We start from the raw sequence: 15,295 nt of genomic DNA, 5'->3' as shown, positions 1-15,295 counted from the left end.
CTTTCGTTTTTTAATTGTTTTGATGATTTCCCTTGGCTTTCCTTGGCTATCACTCCGGGCAGATAATAATTATAAATGATAAGTTGGCTGTTGCTTAAAATTTAGATTTACATCATGCAGGAAAGATGCTGTCAGAATAATTTAAAGTACGTTCCCAAATGCAGGGGATACGTGCAATTCAAAATTGTGGGAAGGTACAGGACAACAGCAGAACAGATTGGAACAAAAACAAATGGAGTTAAGGCTCAATTCAGTGATAGCAATTAAACACTGTTAAGTAAATATGTATTTAACCATTTGCCCTTTATGTCACATTAAAAACTACACTTCAGCAGTATCTTTTGGGGTGCTCTTCAGACCGTACTCTCTATGTTGTGCATGCCTATTTTATATGATACTCATACACTGCATTTTATATACCTCTTGAGAAATAGATGTGCCTCATCCAACCAAGAAGAGACGTGCCTTACTACAAAAGTGCTCCAGACCATATGCAAGAGTCATGCAATATGCATGAGAATCTGTGCAGCCTACTCTCTGCAGAGCCAAAAGTTCATCCCAAGACAAGCCTTTTTCCCCACTAATAAAAAGTAAGATTTTACGTACCGCCTCAGTTCTGAGACTTGGCATTTAAGCGCAGTTTTGAAAGATAAAAAAGCATAGCTCTTCATAAAGGGCAACTTTGGCAACATCTTATAAGATGCATCACAAATAAGGGCTTATTCTTAGTTACCATAGCAGCTGGTGCAATGAAACTTCTCTCTCTTAGCTCTGTCAAGGTAAAGACCCTTAACGAGGAATCAATGCTCTAGAGTGACAGAGACATTCTCATTGGGCCATTGTACAGCAAGGTACATACAACTGTCTGTAAGAAGGGACAGAAAACCTATTGATTTCAGAACCCTCTTGTTGGGTTTATTCTGGAGTTCAAAAATTAACTTAGACATAATTTTGCACTAGGTAAATATTCGCTTCAGGTTCAGCCTGAAGTTTGATCTTTCAACCCTTATGCATAATAGTACGTCAGAGAAGTGCTTTTTATGCTGCCTGTCTCTCCCCCACCCCCTGTTGTTTTTAATTATTCAAAATTGCCCTTTCCTATAGAAGCTGATGGAGATTGAATTTTTTTTTTAAAAAAAAAACAACCTATGAAATGGCTGAGGGATCTCTTTATTTAAAAGTGTTGTAGGGTCAGTCCAGGAAGAATTAAGAGAAAAAAAGCAGCTTCTCTATGAAAGTCAGGCTCTTAAAGTTAGAGTAGACTCCGTCAGCCATCTCCTAAATTTTGAAAAAGGAAATGAATCCCCCTGGTAGATTTTGAGGAGGGTGGGGGGAAGAAACAATACTAGCCTAATTTTTTTTATGGGTAATATTCATTCTCTTTCCAACTCCTTTAAAGCTGAATCTCTAAATCCATGATGGAATTATTTTTCATCGACTGGATACTGAAATACATGCTTCCTCTATGAAAGATACCCCATCTTTCTACTTAGGCCTTACTCATTTTCTCTCTCCTCCTTCAGGAACAGAGACACTTTTTAATATATTGTGATACCCAGCTTCTTTAAAGAGAGCTCTCTGATCTCTCTTATCTCATCCCACTTGTATAAGTATTCTTCTATTAAATTTTAAGCACTGCCTTTACTGAATACTGTTTTAGGCTGTTGAAATTTCAGCCTTTAATTGTTTACATTATCTTTTAAATGTATTTATCTCAATTCACATCCAATTTTAAATGTATTTCTCTCAATTCACTTAATACTAAATGTGATGTGAATTTTTAAAAAAACTAAACTATTTCATTCTATTTCCCTGGGATGTGGAGCAATGTTGTGGAATGTGGTTATGTCCATAGCCCCTTGATCCTGCGTGTGATCTTGGGGTACTTCTTTCTGACACAGAAAGAAACAAGTCTGCATCAACTCCTAGGTCAGTGGTGGCGAACCTGTGACACGGGTGCCAGGGGTGGCACTCAGAGCTCTTTCTGAGGGCACGTGTGCCATCACCCCAGCCCCGCCTCCTTCCATGGCCCCCTCACCAGCAGCCCCCCCAGAGAGTCAACCCCCGGCACAGCCTGCGCGGAGCAGCACAGCCAAGCACATGGCAGCCAGGCAGCAGGGACAAGACTCCGCCTTTGTGCCCCGTCGCGCGCAGGGCCGCCTGGGCTATCTGCTGCGGCAGGCCGTGGAGGTAGTGGGTGGCCCTGCGGGTGGGCGGAACGGTGGCAGAAGGGGCGGAGCAGGCGGGCAGGGCAGTTTTGGGGCACTCGGTCTCTAAAAGGTTTGCCATCACTGTCCTAGGTTATAATATAATATAGTAACAGTCTTCATGCACAAATGCATCCCAGTGATCTCCACCTTAAAGAGAAAAAAAAAACTATACACCTAAGAAAACTGAAATTGACTCTGGGGCGCATAAACATACCAGATCCAGAACCCGATGTTGTCATGTCAAAAATTAGATCTTTGAGAGATTTTCCTGGGTTCACCAGATTACACTCAGACAGAGGTTCTTCAATATTTGGCCTTCTTTTCTTTCTGTGTCTGCAGAGGTGTCCTTGGCACGTGTATGCTGCCAGCAGGAAAACAATAGACAACACACACACCGGTATGATTATAACTACTGTCAGCTCCACAGGTCCTAGCTTTGATTTGTTTGATGGTTCTTGACCTTGAAAACACACACAGAAAAAGATCAGAATGAATTTTTTTTTACTTTCTTAGATTTAAATGCATATTTTGGAAGGATTTACATTATATTTTGCTATTTAAAAAAACTGGTCTGGCTCTACTTAAAATAAATAAGACAAAAAGTAATAAAAATTATAAGATAAAGGAAATAGAAGTAAAATGAGATGGAATATTTTATTCATTCACTGTTTCTCAGGCCGTTGGCCAAGGAGACCTCTAGTGTTAGGTACAGGATATGTTTGGCTTCCAAATAAGTATATGTGAAAGGATGCTAGCTAGAATGGAGTGGATAAATGAAGCTTTATTTATTTGAGGTTGAAGCTTGCACTCAGCTTATTTTGCAAAACAATAATATGCAGCAGTGACTGCAAGAGCAAGAAAAAACATCAGGAGCAAGAACAGTTCGAACCTTCACGGAACACGTTCCAGAAAAGGCTGGACAGCCATTGGTAATGAATGCATTGTTTCATTAGGATTTCTGTACTACACAGGGTTAGACATCGTGAGTTAAATGGCTTTTTCAGCTCTACAGATCTATTGTTATCTACCTCTTCTCGGATTCTTTCCTTGATTGCTGGTATAACCTGACATATTCCAAAAGTGCAGAGTCTATTTCCATATACTGAATTAACTCCAGGTTCAAAGGGGTAATTCTGGGTAGAGAAGACCCATAACAAGGCTCCTCCAACACCCCCTCAAGAGCACAAGAAACCACGTGATGATAGGTTACTGTCACAAAAAAAGAAAGAAAAGGGGTGAAGTAGATATAAATTTAAGTGAAAAATCAGCCTTACAAGGAAGGAAGGAAAGGTTCAGTAAGTTCAGGCTACGGATTAAATATTTGGATGATCCAGACTGATGAAAGATATCCATTTTATTTTTTCTGCATAATGAATAATCTCTCAAGTAAGAACACAATCTTTTTTAGAAGATAAAAATTACTATAGATACCTAATAAACATTTCCTATGGGAAATAATATACAGAGCAGCACATGTAATTTTCTGGAGAAGATTAGGAAAGCTTGTCTTACAATAAAATAAGAATATATAAGACAAGACAAAGAGGGCATAGGCCAACCTGTAGAATACACAATGATAAAATAACACTGCCCTAAATTTAACTAATTACTTAGTCATGTGCAGTCAAGCTCTTGGCTTCTGTAAATAAATCCCGTGTTGGGTGGAATGTCATCAAAGATAAGCTTATCACCGAAACCAGGATTGTGGACCTGTTACTGATATACTAAGCCTCTTCACACATTATTCCACTAAAGGAGGCCCTAAATGTTGAGGATGGCTGTGGAAGAAGTGAGCCCGTGCAAAACACACACCGCTGTCTGCCAGCTCATTGAGCATGGCCTTCCACAAAAGGGAAACAATATATAGAGAGAACATAATTACAGAAGCTCAGGCATGGCATATGGAAAGTCTGCATACATAACCAGGGAATGACCAAGACATGCAATCAATTCATGGAGCCCCACTTATGACCACTGTTTCTACCTGCATTAGATTTATTGGTTCATTTTCTCTTAATGTTAGTATACCAAAAAATTACAAAATGGACTTAAGAGATATATTAAAACATGGGGTATTTATAGGAGAAATGATTTTTTACAGAACTTCTATGAGCATACATTGGGCAGCAAATAATGAAAGGTGATGCAAATGTAGCACCATTTATTATTTGATTAGATGTCAGGACTTAAGTACCATAATACTAATTGTAGTATTTTTACATAATATGGTTATCCTGTACATGTGTTCATTTTGGCATCATCATAGTTTCCTTTAGATCTACTGAGAATATATTTTATAAATACAAATGTCAGAAATGCATTCACACACAGTTGACAATTTCAAAATTTTGTACCTTTACATATTATTATTGTTCACAATTTTCAAACCAAATTAACTAACCTGAAAGTACTGTCCTGGATTATTTAAAACCTGGGTTTGGTCAGAATGTTTCTTAAGTGCGAAATTCTGACAAAACAAAAATTCTCTATTTTACTTTTCAAATCTGTTTAAGTTTAAACATTTCCATAATGCTCAAAACAACTTACTTTGTGCCTGAGGGACCAGCTTTACAGTTGAAATGGGATGTTTCACAAGGTTCAAGCTTTTGCACCCCCTAAACATTTGGCTCTTCTGCTTACCAGGTTAACCTGGAGATTCAGATCAAGTAGCACCAGGTTTTGGCACTACTGTTATGTCAGAGTGGCCACCAGTAATAAAGACGCTATACATAATGTTAAACCAGATCAAGGGGTAAAGCCCTAATAGAGAGATTTTGTAGGATGTATGCATAGGCTCAACTGCTCTAGAGGAGTTGGACCAGATTAACCAGGAGATTAACAGATCTGATTGGATTCCAAGTAGCTCTTTGGTCCTATTCATCTGCCCCTCCCTCATTCTGAGAAACTACACAGGCTTCTTAAAAGAACCATAGTGTTTACATCCCTGTGAATTCCCCAAAACACTTCCCTGAAATCAATCTAAAGTATTGCATAGTCTATAGGGTGCTTCTATTTAAACTACATATTCTGATAATTATTTGCCTCTGTCTGTGTTTGAATGGCAGCTACTCCATATTAAGTAAAAGTACATTGTAAGGCAATATTTTCATGTATAATGGAAAGTACTACAGCTAACTCATTAACACACATTACTTCAGAAATTAATGCAGAACAGTCTACTATAAATTAAATGAATAAAACATGCAGATGACAGAAAATATCCGTTAGCAAACAGTAGTAATTAGATGTGATGTTCACTATTGTATAAATATAAATGTGGTATATGAGTATTTAATTTTCATCCATGTGGTGCTGAAAGTACAGAAATATAGATAAGATCTTCAGAATGCCTCACAAATAGGAACTGGAAGTGGAAGTAAGTAGGAATGGAAAAGAAAGGCTAGCTATTTTCTTACAACATTCAAAGAAAGTAAGAAGTGGAAAAGAACATGATTGGTTCTACCCCATGTCAGTCATCCTTGCTTCCTTGTACATGTGGAGGAAAACTATGAGAAATCCTATACTGTGCAGGTCAAAGTTCTTAAGTATCATGTTTAATAACCAATCACTATTATTTTATAATTGTATTTATATCTTGCTCTTCTGACTAGACAGCTCAGATCATTATTCATAAATTTGACCTATTAGCAGTTTTTTTTCTCCCATTCAACACACTTGCTTCAGCCACTAATTTTAACTGAACTTGCTTCCAAGAAAGCATGCTTGAGATTTCAGTCTTTAAATCTCCTGAGAGTTTGATGAAGAGATGAATGTCTGTGTCTGGAGACAAAAACAACAACCACAAGGAACTCCTGGAAAACAGTACATTCTATCCATTAAATGCCAAATCTATTTTTAACTCTACACTATGACAGCCAGAGACAGGCCATCAAAGGCTCCAGTAGAAGAAAAGCACAAGCTCAGAATCATGCAACAATATAATCTAGGTCTTAATTTGCCACTTACTGACTGAACGTACTGCTGGATACCGGTGGGGGGGAAATCAAAGTTTTGCCTTTTTTGAATCCTACCTATTAATTCATGGCTCAAACCCAGAAGTTGTTTATCAATTAATTTTAATACATAATCTGACAACAGCTTGATGATTTGAGAATATCTCTTTTAGTGACCATGGTTAGTTAATGAAAGTCACTTTTAGGCAATGGGAAGAGGATTTTATTTGTTTACTAAGCAGTTGAAAATAGACTCAATAAAATCAATGCACAGCAACAGTAAGCCAATTTTAATTAGCAGCAGGAAAAAAACATCTTAGAGCAGGGGTCTTCAAACCTGGCCCTTTTATGACTTGTGGACTTCAACTCCCAGAATTCCTCAGCCAGCGTGCCTGGCTGAGGAATTCTGGGAGTTGAAGTCCACAAGTCATAAAAGGGCCAAGTTTGAAGACCCCTGTCTTAGAGCATAATTTTTTTAACACGCATATGTTAAAACAGACCACAGATTTATAACATTGAACTAACAATGTAAACCTATGTATTCTGTTTGCTCCATATTATTTCATTTTGCAGCCTTTATAGTACATTTTGATAATCTGTCTCTTCAGCAAGCTCAAAAAACCCTCCTTTTTTGACATTGTACACTTTTCCAGACAATTCCATATTCTGCTTCAAGTCATGCAAGAAGATATTAATTACATCAATGATCAACACGGGGCTTACTTTGGCACACATCTCAAGAAACCCGCACTAACTACTTGATATCCATCTGTTAGCATCCAAACAAGTTTTACATTTTTCTCCTGAGGAACTGTACAAGTTAAGAGTACAATGTATGAATGAAATTTCTAATACCAGTAGGTCAAATTTATGAATACTGAGCTGTCTAGTCAGAAGAGCAAGATATAAATACAATTATAAAATAATAGTGATTGATACTTAAGAACTTTGACCTGCATAGTATAGTTTTCCTCCACATGTACAAGGAAGCAAGGATGACTGACATGGGGTAGAACCAATCATATTCTTTTCTACTTCTTACTTTCTTTGAATGTTGTAAGAAAATAGCTAGTCTTTCTTTTTCATTCCTACTTACTTCCACTTATTGCATCCCACATGAGCAGTTCCTATTTGCCCTGATACAAAAAAAAAACACACCAAAGCAAAACACATAGGTGCATGCAGGTTTTTCTATAATGAGAAGACAAATAGTTCTTATTTGATTGGTATAACATAAGGAGCTGTTTGTCATCCTTCATCTATCTCGTGCTGGACAGCTACATTACAACGATACATTAAAAAACCCTACAAACACATTTATTTGTTTTATATTTCAGGAAATTATACAGTAAATCTTTTGTGTAAATATAATTAGCTCTGAACTGAAAGCAGCTATCAGAAAAGACCCATGGGACAAAAATCAAGACTAATGTTAACTTGAAGTTGATCAAACTATAATTTAAACCAAGGAACAAACACAGAAGTAAACAGATTCAAGAAAATATTGTCTCACCAATAACAATCTTTTTAGTATTCTTCCTCCCCTGGAGAAACTGATGGTCTAAAGTGTAGTTTGGGGCATTCTCCTGGCCAATTGCTTTGTGAGAAAGTATTTATATAATACTATTCCATGGGGCTGCAATGGGTCGGACACGACTTCGCAGCTAACAACAACAATTCTTGCTAAAAACCATCAGATTTATTTCCTTTTAAAAACATATTAAAACATGATGGTAAATATTTTTGCCAGGGTGCCAATAAATGTGAAGGAAAGGCTTTATTTTCCCTTCCCCTTTTATACTGTTGACAATAAAGCCTTGGTACTTTGCAAACAGTGATTAAAAAACACTCAGCTGACACTAAGAAAATGTGCAGTGTAGGGGACATAATGCAGATGACTATGGGTTGAGACAGATGGTTTAAAATGTTCCCAGCAAATTATAATTTAATGAAAATGTACTCTCCCATTCCCAGTTTACCCCTACAGTATTTACTTCTAAGAACTTTGGTCGATGATTGCAAGCATTATATTTCAAACAAGTTACATTAGGATCTCTGAAAGTCAGTCTGAGAAGCACATCAGGAGATGTTGCCAGTCCAACTAAAGAGTATTGGGCAAGATGGAACATTCGTCTGATTTAATTTTAATACAAACTGTTTACCAATGATAAGCATGCAGCACTGCTTTCTCATGTTTGTCATGAAAGCATTCCCAAAAAGGCTAACAATACTTGAACAAAGGCCATGGCCTATGTCCCAAAGTTTATCAGAAGGGGATTCTCAACCTAACTTTAGATAAAGATTGTCTCTCGTTTCATTTATACATAATCCCCCACTGCTGCAAAACAATTCACCCAGTAAGCTATAATACCGTTAAGGAATGATGGATGATCTGTTCCTTAGTAGATATTCATGGTTTACTATAGTTCAGACATGGCAGGATTTTGAATAGCAATAGCACTTAGACTTACATACCACTTCCTAATGCTTTACAGCCCTCTCTAAGCAGTTTACAGAGTCCAACAATCTGGGTCCTCATTTTACAGACCTTGGAAGGATGGAAGGCTGAGTCAACCTTGAGCCGGTGAGGATCGAACTGCCAAACTGCAGGCAGGCAGCCGGCAAAGCAGAACTAGCCTACAGTACTGCCTTCTAACCATGCTATTCTTCTTCAGAAAATGAATGTATTAAGTGGAAAAACAAAATTGTGTTTTAATGTTAAAGCCTGTTATACAGTTCACATATTGCAATGGGGCATAATGTAGGCCAGTGGTGGCGAACCTATGGCACGCGTGCCAGAGGTGGCACTCAGAGCCCTCTCTGTGGGCACGCGCGCTGTTGCCCCACCAGTGTTCGCCAGAGTAGCGAACATGTGGCATTTGGAAGCGACAGGGTAGGAAGTGAGCGAGCAAGCGGCGTTGCCCCCCCTGGGATGCCCCAGAGATGGCGAGGGACTGGCCCCCGCTGCCCTGGCCCCAGCCACGCTCACCCAGTCTGCTGTGACCACAGCAGCCACGCCCACCCAGTGGGTCACGCCCCCTCACCCCCCCTGAGGACACCGCAATGCTGATGCAGCCCTGGCACTTTGCGATAAATAAGTGGGTTTTGGGTTGCAGTTTGGTCACTTGGTCTCTAAAAGGTTTGCCATCACTGATGTAAGCTGTTTGATAATAACCTGAGGCATCCCAATAACAGGGAAAATATATACTCTCTTATCTGGAATAGCTAAGAAGGACTTAAAAGTGTTGAACTCATGGTCTGGGAATAAGATGTAGACAATGTCAAGTAAAAAGAGCCATGAATGCACTATGGTTGGCTGAGAATGGGGAAAAGTCCTACTGTGCTTTAGCATTAAGTTAGGCAAACAAATCACTTTATAGATCAGTATGTGTAAAATCTGACCCATTTCAGAATTAGTTAAACAACATATTTATTATATACTATATAGACTTATTATATTGTTGTCATTATTATAGAATTAATTTGATAGCTATAATGTCTGGAGTTCTGATTTTGCTTTCCTAACGTAATCTGAGAGGAAATTTGGAAAAGACATGATGGTTTGCTTGCATGTTGTCTGATAGAAAATATAGTAAACAATGTTTCTTCACTTTTCTTGCATGAACAAAAAGATTGACAAGCACTTAGTATAGTTGTACAAAACCTTTGAAGACTAGAGTGTCTTATGAAATGAATCACACTCAATACTAAGCGTAGTATTAAGCTTGCATCTTGGGATCCAGCAAGTTCTAAGATAACTTTCTCTTCTCTTGATTGTAATATTACAGAAATGCAGTGGTATAGTGTTAATTTAATTTAAAAAAAATATAACTAAATGATCGGCAACGACCATTTTTAGATGATAGAAATGAACAACCCTCTTTACACTCTGCAAAAGCACCCCCAAGGCATGGTTTCCTGCTTTGCTTTCAAAATACAGTTTTCCTGCGGTTATTGTCTCAAACACTACTGTTTATTTTGCTTGTAGCATTTTAATTTTTCCTAGACCAGTCATATTATTTAATCAACTGCATTATGGAGGCAGAAAACTTCTTCAGCTAAGTTGATGGTTACCATGGTTTCTTATATCTTATAGAGTGAGCAATCCTATTCTAACATAATGATTAAAACATTTATCTAGCAAAGAGAGTGTTGCTGGGTAAAAAAGAAAGCTTTCTTTTAAAAAAATACATTCCCTGCCTTTTCATCACCCTACCCACCCACTCTGTATTTATTTCTTCTTCACTTAATAAGTCAAATGGTGTGCCATTTTGTCATTTCTCCAGGCACTTGAAGTAATTTCCATACTTGGAGCTAGTTTCTGCTGGTTTTGGTTTCTCAAGTTAGTTGAGTGGTATATTGTTTCACCTCTTTTGCAAATGCTTGAGGTAACTGAGGCAAAGCAGATAGCTCAAGAAAAGAAAAATGGTAATTAAAATGCTGTTGGATTTCAAATCAGATATATTCTACATACCAGACAAGTATTATAACAATTGCATTATTTTGAAGGGATAGTATTAAAAGTAATTCTGAAAGAATATTAGAGACCAATAAAATGGCAAGCAAGACATGAAAATGGTAATGGTGTAAACATGTCCTCAGTGTTACATTCTGGCTTTCCAAAATGTCTGTATTGTTGGAAATAAATTTTACTTGAACTGCAATTTGATGCTGTTACAATACATCGCCATCCCCATTCAGAGATTCATACCAACATAGTCCCAGATTCTAATTGTGAAAAATGAAATCATAATATGATGAATTAGCACAGGTTGTGGCTGTGCCTCACATGGAGGCACCCATGTGACCAGACCCATTTCGTTTTACTTTTTTTTGTGGTGATCATTAAGTGCATCACTGCTAAGTGAATCACACAGTTGTTAAGTGAATCATGCGGTCATTATGTTAAATTACGTGGACACCAGCAAAAAACACTGGAAACTAGCAAAAACCATTGCAAATTGTGTTCATGTGACATGGGATGCTGCAACTAGTTGCAAAGGTGAGTCAACTGCCAAGCACCCAAAATGCAGTCTGGTGACCTGCAAGGGGGGGGATATACATTTTATGATGGCCAGAAGTATTTTAGAGACCATAAAAGTCATTGTAAACTCCAAATGGTTATAAAATGACCAGTTGTAAGTTGAGACTATCTGTACCATTTTACTCCATGTGTTATTAGTAGAGAAGTTCCAATCTGTTAATTTTTATTTAAAAAAGCAATGTAGGAAATTTAATAACCATTCATATTTACATTTTGTATCATATGGGAAATTTATATACAGCTCCTCTAATTTATGTAATTGTTAATATAAATTGCCAAAAATAAACCCTTTATTTAAAATACAGATATGCCCTGTTTTTATTATTTGACATAAACATTTCTCTTATAAAAGCTGTTAAATATATATAAAGGTGGTCCTCAAGAATTACTGTAACCGAGCCTGCCCATTACAATTGCATGCCATGATGGCCATTAAGAGAAATGGCCTTACTTAATCACTCCGCCCTCTGCTCTCCCTGAGGCAGCCATTAAACAAAACCGAGGGTCATTAAACTCCACCTGATTGGCACAAGCTATATCCATTCTTGTGTGGATGTGTGCCTGCAGGGGCCCAATGGGGTGGAATAGGTGGGTGGATAAGCAATACAGCATCCCTGAAGTTAGGCATAAGGGCAAATGACTGCAGGAGTATTGCAGCCACGGTAACTTTGAAACTGGGTCGTAAGTAGCTTTTTGGGACTTTGTTATAACTTTGAACAGTCACTAATATTTGTTCTGAACCAGAATCAAAGTCATTACAGTCACTGACCACAGCATTTATCACATACCTACTCATTACATTATTTTTGTTATCACATGTCAAGGCTATCTTTGAAACCCAACGCTCAGCATACAAGAAATACAGATTAACTAACTTGGGAGATTAACTCCATTTAATTCTAATAGTTGCCTTGTCCCTAAAATAGAGTTTTGTACTCAAAACGGCAAGCTGTATTAAAACCATAAAACAGTCCAGCAAAGAATCTTCAGGTGAGAGAACAAGTCTTCCCTTACAAGACTTGATCTCAATTGTCACTGAGCGAGGAGAAAAGAGTGTTTCAGTATTTAAGTTAGGTAAAAAAATTTCACATAGTGGTTATGTATACATCTTTTCACTGGCAAAATATAAAGATAGGCAGGAAATGTTCATTTTAATATTCTGTTTTTCCTAATATGAATTTAGTTACATACATATTTAGGCAATTTATGGATGTGTTCCCTGATTAATGCCCCCTGATTGAACACTAGTACAGCAATAGTACAGCAATAGCTGTACAGTAGCTGTAAGTAGGAAAAAAATTCAATTCCTTAACTTCCTTTGAGAAACAGCTTCTTCCTGTAACCTAAATAAATCTCTAATTATTACAGTCTTGCACATTATGCTTTATTCTGGTGTTTAAAAGATTGATGTTAGACTGAATTTTAGAAATACATTCTTGAACTACCAAAATAAACATTTTAAAAACTATTGTCGTCAAGCAGCATTTAATACTGAAGCAAGAAGTCAAAAATTATTAAACATTAACCACAAAATAAATACAGTATGAAAATAAAACTTCAGGAGATGTTTAAGCAATACAAAACGGATAAGGAAAAGTTTTATCAGACCTTCTATTGTACGACAGTGCCTCAAAGCTGCCCTTACAAAAGTTTTGGAAACTTGAACGAAAACCCCTCTGACAGGACAGCGTAGGTGCTTACTCGTTTGATAAATGTATATGCTCGTTAGAATAAGTTCCGCTTAGTATAAGAGAATTTAGCCCTAAGTAAATATACCACAGATGAATCTTGTGCGTGTATTTTTGTCCCTAAGATCTTACTACGTAGTAGTTATGTGGAGAAAGATAATGAAAAAGTATAATGTTCTCACATCATATAAACACATGGCTTACAATTCTAACAATTCACCTTGACAATATTGGAACATGGTTACATAATTTTTTTCCAAGTGCAAATATTTGTTCTGAATCAGAATCAAAGTAATTACAGTCACTGACATAGCATTTATTATTTATACTTCAAAACTAGGAATTGGATGGAATACATGCCTATGTATTAATATTTCTATCTCTTAAGACCATGTCTATACTGAGCTCACATATGATCAAAGCAAATCTTACAGCTGATGACTCAAACTCAGAACAAGAAACAAGAAACAGCTGCGATCACACACACTACTCCCAGAAGCACGAAGCTGAAGACACCAGCCTGAAGATGACGAATGTGACTTCGTCGAAACGTCGCCAGGACACTTCCAATTTTACGCGGGAGAGAACCCGAATGACCAAAGACCTACATACAAACACCCGCGAAAACCTCAGGAAACATATATATATATATATATAATTTTAATGAAATGATAATGATATCAGAAAGAAAGACTTACCTGTGGGCAGGTAAATGGTGATATTGTTGCAGAAATCTGTGAAGCAGCATTCTGTCCTGGTTACGTTCTTTGAACCATGGCAGAAGATCTGTGCCTTCAGCTGCGGTAGGGAAACACATGCCTTTATTACTTCTTGCCGACCATTCGTTAGCATGACAGAAGTCCAACATGCTCCCTCTGTTTCACAAGTGAAGTTTGTTTTTTCACACAACTGGCACACACATGTTAAGCCTGAAATGATAATTAAGTCTTTGGTAGACAACAATGCCAAACAATACATAGAACATTCCCAACCTAGTCCACATTACTTGAGGCTACACGGCACTTGGAGAGAGTTGTCTGAAAAAGGAAGAGTACGGCGAAATCATTTAGATTTTTAAACAGATGTAATACACAGGTAGTCCTCGACTTACAAACGGCTCATTTAGTGACCGTTCAAAGTTATAATGGCACGGAAAAAAGTGACTTATGGCCATTTTTCACAGTTACGACCTTTGTAGCATTCCTATGATCGTGTGATCAAAATTCAGATGCTTGGCAACTGGTTCATATCTATGATTGTTGCTGTGTTCCAAGGTCATGTGATCACTTTTTGTGACCTTCTGACAACCAAAGTTCAGTGGGGAAGCCAGATTCCTTTAACAACCAGGTTATTAACTTATCAATTGCAGTGATTCACTTAACAACTGAGGCAAGAAAGGTCATAAAATGGAGCAAAACTCACTTAATGAATGTCTCACTTAACAACAGAAATTTTGGGCTCAGTTATGGTCGTAAGTCAAGGACTACCTATATGTTAAATAACATGTTTTTTTAAAAATATATTTTATTAGATTTTATATGGGTAGGGAAAGGGAGGGGTCAGTGCGGGTACAGGAAAATCGGGATAAAGGGGACAGGGTGTAGGTAACAACAGTGAATACGTAATTCAGCGAACAAGCTGTCGTCCGGGTCTTCATATTGAGTATTATTGTTTATATAATACTAGACATTTATAAAAATAAATCGGTATAGTTACAAGTAACATTTGATAAAACAATAATATTCCTTTAAATAATTAACATAGTTAATAGTATAACAACTATTTCCAATAATCAACCTTAATACTTAATATAATAAAGCTCTAAAAATCTCTTCTTATTCTAACATGTTTCAACCCACTGATACAATTTTCCCCAGGTTTTATAAAAGATTGAATCTTCTTTCTCCTTCATCTCTAATGTTAATCTATCCATTTCTGCACAATCTAGGATTTTCAAAATTATAATCTGATCTGATGGTAGGTTTTCATTTTTCCAAAATTGGGCGAATACTATTCTTGCAGCTGTTAATACATGTAATATTAAATAATCATTTTCTTTACCATAATTAGGTCTTAATATACTAACAGAAACAGTTCTGGTTTAAATTATATCTGGATTTTCATCATCTTTTCTAACCATCTATGAATCTTGTGGATGCAGTTCGAGACTACAAAAGCCATAAACAAGGGAAGAAAGGAAGTAATACTTTATCTAAATCTTGTTTAAAAATGAAAGGTGAACTATGTTTGCAGGATATATGGCTAGAGATGAATCCAGGAAAGACACAATATACCTTTTACTCTAACAAGCATAAATCTTGGTCAAGAATAGACATGATATGGATCTCCCATGACCTGAAGACTATGATACAGGAAGTTGAAATAGAACCAAATATTTGG

At 37.1% G+C, this 15,295-nt stretch overlaps 1 protein-coding gene across 1 annotated transcript in view; it reads right to left on the bottom strand.

The window, feature by feature from the left end:
* Window positions 1-13,873, bottom strand: part of ACVR1C (activin A receptor type 1C) — a 37,586-nt gene extending 23,713 nt beyond the window's left edge. Inside the window, exons 1-2 of the mRNA XM_015818368.1 lie at window positions 13,594-13,873; window positions 2,425-2,670 (exon numbers count right to left, since the gene is read on the bottom strand). Coding sequence (XP_015673854.1) covers window positions 2,425-2,670; window positions 13,594-13,873 — 526 coding nt within the window. The remainder of the gene's footprint in view (window positions 1-2,424; window positions 2,671-13,593) is intronic.
* Window positions 13,874-15,295: the final 1,422 nt, after the last annotated feature.

Source organism: Protobothrops mucrosquamatus, unplaced genomic scaffold, assembly GCF_001527695.2.
Source record: "Protobothrops mucrosquamatus isolate PMUCROS unplaced genomic scaffold, P.Mucros_1.0 scaffold729, whole genome shotgun sequence".
NCBI classification, from domain to species: domain Eukaryota; kingdom Metazoa; phylum Chordata; class Lepidosauria; order Squamata; family Viperidae; genus Protobothrops; species Protobothrops mucrosquamatus.
The sequence above is the reverse complement of the archived record's forward strand: the minus strand, read 5'-3'. Positions and strand labels throughout refer to the sequence as shown.